Source organism: Nelumbo lutea, chromosome 6 (genome assembly GCF_056320005.1).
Source record: "Nelumbo lutea isolate HS-2025 chromosome 6, American lotus-T2T, whole genome shotgun sequence".
Lineage (NCBI taxonomy): Eukaryota > Viridiplantae > Streptophyta > Magnoliopsida > Proteales > Nelumbonaceae > Nelumbo > Nelumbo lutea.
The window spans coordinates 18418514-18424973 of NC_142689.1; the positions used below are offsets into that span (position 1 = coordinate 18418514).

Sequence of the window (6460 nt, forward strand, 5' to 3'; positions counted from 1 at the left end):
AGAAAGGATAGGATCAAGAATGAAATCATTTATGAGAACGTAAGAATAGGTCCAATAGTTGATAAAATAAGAGAATGGATTGGTCACGTGCATAGGCGAAGACCACCAAAAACTTTCGTTAGAAGAAGTGATTTGTTATAAGTGGAAGGGGTTGGAAGAGCTATAGATAGACAAAAAAGGGCATGGATACAAGTAATAAGAAATGATTTAAGCACTAATAATTTGATAGTGGATATGGCTTTAAATAGAACAAATTAACGAAACAGGACTCATCTAGTTGGGATAAGGCATGATGATGATGATGTTGAAATATAATTGAAAAATAATGAAAATTTATTAGACAATTCATGATCACACAAAAGTAATGTTGAAACATAATTGAAAAATAATGAAAATTTATTAGACAATTCATGATCACACAAAAGTAATGATTGGAGTGGATTTGGTTTGACTTGGTGCAATTAGGAATGTTTTAAGATTCTTTTTGCTTTAATTTCCATTAACAAATTAAGTTTGTGCATTGCACGGGTTCCGACAAGTATAAAAAAATAAAAAATAGAAAAAATCATAAAATGATATATACAAAAATGGGCATGTATCTAAAATTATATATTTATCATTTTAAACAATAATAAGTATGATAAATAAGATTTATTGACTAAAAATACCAAAAATAGATAAACCAAATAAATATATACCTGTGAACCGCTGACTGGATCAAAAGATTAAATGTTTCAACTAAATGGGGGTCATTGACCAAATCAATAATTTTGTTTTCCTTGCAATTAAACGACATAACTAGGGTGAACCAGACCTAAAATGTGGCAGGTGGTGGGTCGAACGAATCAAATATACGGTTCAACCACAGGTTAAAAACACTGCCTAAAATACAACATCTATAGAGAAAGGGTTCGACTATGATATGAAAAAGTTATGATATCCGAAAAACATTTAACCACTCAAATTAATGATAATCAATATTAATAAAAAATTTTGATTGATAAAAACTCTTTGGATACCATAGATTTACCCCTAGAGAAAGGCTCGACTATGAATTTTCATGCAGCATTATTACGTACGTATCTTTTACTTTCTATTACGAAATAAAATACACATAACACAACATGGACGGTGTGGACTGCCTTCGGAAGTCGTGTTCAATGGTCCAAACTCCAAACATCAATTGTACCACTATTGAGAATTTTGAGATGCTCTGATGCCAAGCATCAGATGACCCTAGCTAGCTAGCACCTTGTCTCATCAACACATCGAATTTCTTTAGCTTGATAAAAGAGCAGATGGTCCAATACGATCGATCTGGTTCTGAAACTCAGAACAACTTTTTTTTTCGCCTGATAAGGGGGGAATTCGTTGCTTAAACAATTTTGTTTAAAAGATAATATAATCAATTAAAATTTGAGTGTGCGTCATCACTTTCAAAAGAACCACGTTCCATATGCTGCGAAGTGGTAAGGAGTGGTGAATTTCTTTACAAGATAAGAGAGAGCATATTTTAGTAGATTATTGTCTCTTTTTTTTGGTAGCTTATCCATAGAATCTCATGCTTGTATCAACTGGACTGGACCATGATAACGGTTTGTCCAGCTTTTTGTCACCACCAGAATATATACGAATAACCTACTTATTCATTTGGCTTGGCTCGGAGTAATGCTAGCCATACGACTTGCTGGTTCTATACTCACTACCATCATAATCTATCTTGAACGGAGTCTAGTTCTACTGTACTCTTGATTAGGTACCGTTGGAAAAAGATTCAAAATTTCAAGAGTTTCATCTCTTTCCTCTGTTTTTTTGTTATTGTGTTTTTTTTTTTTTTTTCTCTTCTCTCCTTTTGTATGTAGGTGAAAAGTTCCTGTCCTGCATTGCATGGAAAAGAGATAGATTTGAGTAGACCTGTTCACGGGCCCAACTTTATACTATCTCAGGCTTGGGCTTCGGGCAGAGCCCATTAGAATTTTGACAAAAATCAAGTCCGAGCCTGACCCATAAATAGGTCTAGATTTTAGTATATTAATAAGCTTGCTTCCTTAATGGGTAGAGACCCATAGGAGAAAAGCACGGTATACCACTACATGCATGTGAGAGGGGGTTGGGGATGCTTTCCACACATGTGCATGCCAAGTCGGGTCGGGGAACCGATGTGGGTGCGGGTAATGGTGCTTCCTGTTTATTGTTTTTACAATAGGTACACATTTTACTACATTCCTTATCAAAGAGTGGCACGATAAAATATGTCATGCATCCATTTAACAGATTGATAGTCGAGTCTGAATGCGGATTGGTTGGAGATAAAATCATTAGAAATTTCTCAATTAGTACCATGTACTTTGGGCCTAATGCCACTTTGGTCCCTAAACTTTAAAATCGATAATTCAGTACCTGAACTTTCAAAACATGCCAATCCAATACCTACCGTTGACCAATTCCTAAAATCATAGACGGCATGTTGCTTATTGGTGATAGAAAGAGGGTTAATTTTTTATCTGATATATACATGAGCTAAAAGATCTCGGCTTCGTGTGGAAGTAAATGATAGATTAATTTGAAAATAAGGAGTTTAAGGTCTGTAATCTGATTGACAATGAGAAGAAAATTTGGAGAGAAAGTGTTATTCCATCGATGGTTCCATCACTTTCTTGGTGGAAAATTCAGTCTATTATTATTCCCTGTAGACCGGTGGAGCATATATAGGATTGTGTGGAGACCCACATCAAAAGGAAAGTTTATTGTGAAAGCTGCATATAAAGAGATATATTTGGGAAATTTGGAGAATCCTACTCCCAACCATTTGCTGAATTATGTGTGGAAGATTTGGTGTCTCCGGAAGCTTAAAATGTTTATGTTCTTTCTTCATACCAATAAGCCCCTCTCAAAAAATAAATTAATTAATTAATCAAAAAAGAAATTAATCCTATTCCCTGTCCCATGGAAATCCCTGCCTATGTGTATGTATGTAAAAAATAAAATGATTGATATCATAAAAATCATGGGAATCCCTATAAAAACCAGGATGGAGATAACCTTGTATCTGCCAGTGGGAATGTGGAGTCGAAGGATTTTTGTGGGAACAGGGATGGAAATGGGAATGTCTCCCTATCCCCGCCTGCCCCTGTTGCCATTTCCATGTCTGGATAAGCTTTTGCTTTTGAGCTTTCGAATGTGATAAAAAGCCCCAAAAGGCAAATCCTGAAGATTATTAACAGCAACCTTAATTCAAGTATAGTTTTGAGCAGTTATACTTAAACAAGAGCAAGTTTTTCTTAAAAAAAAAAAAAAAAAGAAGATTTTGTTCTTATATCTGGTCACAGCCAAATTTGATATAGGTTTCTTTGGATTTGAACTAGTACAGGACATCTGATTGATCAGAGAGAGAGATCCGTGTTTTGAGTTGACTAAAAACAGAAGCTACGGAATGCTTGAAAGCTAGCTTTCATTGTTTACCACAATTTATGTTGCCAAGTTTTTCGTAAGAACCAATGGTTATATATATATATTCTAATCAACCCAGAACATATTCGTTCGCTTGAAATGCTTTTATCCTAGTAACTTCCAGCTCAGAAGCCAACGGCATTCTTATTGACTCCAAGCAACCATCGCATCTTTACATATATAAGACAGCCTTGAAGCAAACGAACTCCATGTTTTAAGCCACCAATATAATTAAAAAAGCAATTTTGGAACCCAGCCATCTCGTCAACTTATTACGGTCATCTTGTGTTGATGAAATCCACTGCAATTTCATTTACAGTACTAGAACAAATGCATGAGAGTGCAATACTAGTGAAGAAAGCAAATTTTGGTCCAACGTAATTAACTTTGGCTTTCACTTTGCTTGATGCATCCAAGCCGCATGCAAACAAGGCAAATGCAATTGCATTAGTGCAAACAAATAATTGGGCCTAGATCTAAACATGCAATGTATTCCACCGATCACATGATTGTGCAAGCGTGAACATTGTCATCACTGAACAAGGTAGCTGTATGATCATCGATGATTGTGGAGTATGGAAGCTCAGGGTAGTAGCCATGCATGCTTTCATTGTGACCATGCTGATAATAGTTATATGTGGTTTGAAATGTTGACTCGTCCAAATATTGCGATGCAAATGGATAGTACTCTGCATCATATGGATATGGCCAAAACTCTGCCTTTCTTCCGGTGCGTCTAACTGCCTTAAGAACATCTCTCTGGTCTACGTATCCTGTCACCGTCACCTTCTGCTTATCCATGTCTATATCCAAGCAATCAATCCCTACAACCATGCCAATTTAGCTTCAGTATCCATCAAATGTATGAGAAAAAGACTCACAGAGATGTGGGTTGATGAGATTCACAGATGGTAGCTTGTTATATATAGCTTATTTATAGAGGGCATGCATATCCTTAAGCTAGCACCTCAAATTATAAAGCATTTTTAATTTTTTACGCACCACATATCTCATATGCATTAAGTACATGTCCATCATATATATGATCAACAAAGGAAAAAAAATCTTGCCATCCAATTTAGAAATCGCTCTTCTTATCCTCTTTTCGCATCCTTCGCAATCCATATGAACAAGAAGCTCCACAATCTGTGTTGAACAGATAGCAAAAAAGTAAAGAAGAAGAAATTAATGGAATCTTGAACCGATTTAAGGATCAAAAGTGTTTTCCGGCTTACCGACATGGCATCAAACACTCGTGGTTGTTCGAAGCACCAAAACATGATTGAGGTGAGCAGCTTAATTTCGAAACACCCAGCTTTTAATTCAATCAAATATTAGCAGGAAGAAGAAGAAGAAGAGCAACTCTAATTTAAGTTGCTTTTCTTGTGTTGGAAGAAGACTCATTTACGGGGATCCTTGTGAGTTATATAACATATATATATGACAGAGTGCTTGCCAAGGTCATCATCCTGTTTTCATTCATGTGTCATTCTAAATTGTGCAGGGAGGACAAAAACGCTTAACCTACGCCATGTAGAGTGGGGTATATGCCACCTCGTATACAGAATACACACCTCTTATAAGTACGTTATAACTGAAGCTTGTCAAATTGTTTCACACTATTATATTTATTATTTATTACATTGATGTAATAATTGGACTTTGAGGGCGAGACATTAGCTGTTCATGAGCAACGAAGAAACATGTAAAAGCTAGAGTGTAAAGTAAGGCTTTACCAATGAAATTTGTCATATTAACAAGTAATGTTTTTGGATGTATGAAAAATACTAATGAATAATTTTTGGCTCAATTTCAAAATTCATTCTTCAAATAATGATTCTTAGAACAGAATTTTAACCAAACATATATGGCCAAAGTTTAACAGTGATGAAATAAACAGAACCTAACTACTGAAACAACCAATAAAAACTTTGGAATTAGAGCATATAATAGTGGCCACACAGAGTGACAGAGAACTTCAACGGGTTTGGTCCAAGTACAGACAGATCTAAACCGTAACATATATATGCGTATTGGCTCTCTTGGTCTTGTCAGGTCCATTGAAAATATTCTCACCATGATTCCCAAATTATCATTTTTAATATGGTTTCCATTTAAACAATCACCTTTAATTTTTAAACAAAAAATTAAAGAAAAAAATATATAAGGGCTCAAATATCCATTAACCAAGGCAGATTAGACCTTATTTCTAATTGGGTACTTGCTCAATAGTGAAAGAGAGTGAAAAGACTTTGTCTCCATATACATATATATGCGGAGCATTTGTTCCAGAATTTCTGGTTTTATCCACAGTGGGGACTGGGGAGAGGCGCCCACTTGCATTGGTATCCACATTTGATAAATTCTTGCCTTGCTTGTGCAAGTTGAAGTCCAAGTTTGGGAGAGAATATTATTATTATCGCAATATATTTGCAAGTACAATATTAGATTTGGCTTCTGAGACAAGCCACTCCACTTCTTACCTGTTCTCCACCATCTCTTCCAAGCCCTGTTTCCTGAACTTAGGCGTCACAACCTAAAGTTTGTTCTTGTTGCGATTAGAAACAAATAATACATTCGACCAATAACGAAATTAAACCTCCTTAAAAGTACTTATCTATATATCTTCAAATTTTATGTATACTAACTAGTATATTTAAAATTTGAGGATAGATGGTCATGAGATTTTAATTATTTAAGTTTTATATGTAATATATAACTTGATCTTCCAATTCGATACATTCCAAGCAAAAAAAAGAAAAAAAAAAAATTGGTTCTTAAGTTCAAGGTTTTAAAAACTGAACTGGACATAGAACCGTTTTGGGGACCAGTTTTCAAGTCGAATGATCTGACCCTATGGTTTGAATAGATGGTCTGTTTTGATTTAAAAAAATTAAAAATAAATAAAAACGCCAAAAACTGTTTTTCGAATCAACGGTTCGACCGCCCGAGTCAATGGGTTGTTGGTCAAATCAATGGCTTTTTACCAAAAAGAAGTTTTAGGGTGAAA

The 6460-nt window shown here is 35.1% G+C and overlaps 1 protein-coding gene across 1 annotated transcript; it reads right to left on the minus strand.

The window, feature by feature from the left end:
* Positions 1-3711: 3711 nt before the first annotated feature.
* LOC148847693 (Heavy metal transport/detoxification superfamily protein) lies at positions 3712-4858 on the minus strand. The gene is made up of 3 exons (XM_088951947.1): positions 4686-4858; positions 4521-4596; positions 3712-4274 (listed from the first exon to the last, which is right to left on the minus strand). The coding sequence occupies exons 1-3, from the start codon at positions 4728-4730 to the stop codon at positions 3952-3954; spliced, it is 444 nt and encodes a 147-aa protein (XP_088808073.1). The 5' UTR covers positions 4731-4858; the 3' UTR covers positions 3712-3951.
* Positions 4859-6460: the final 1602 nt, after the last annotated feature.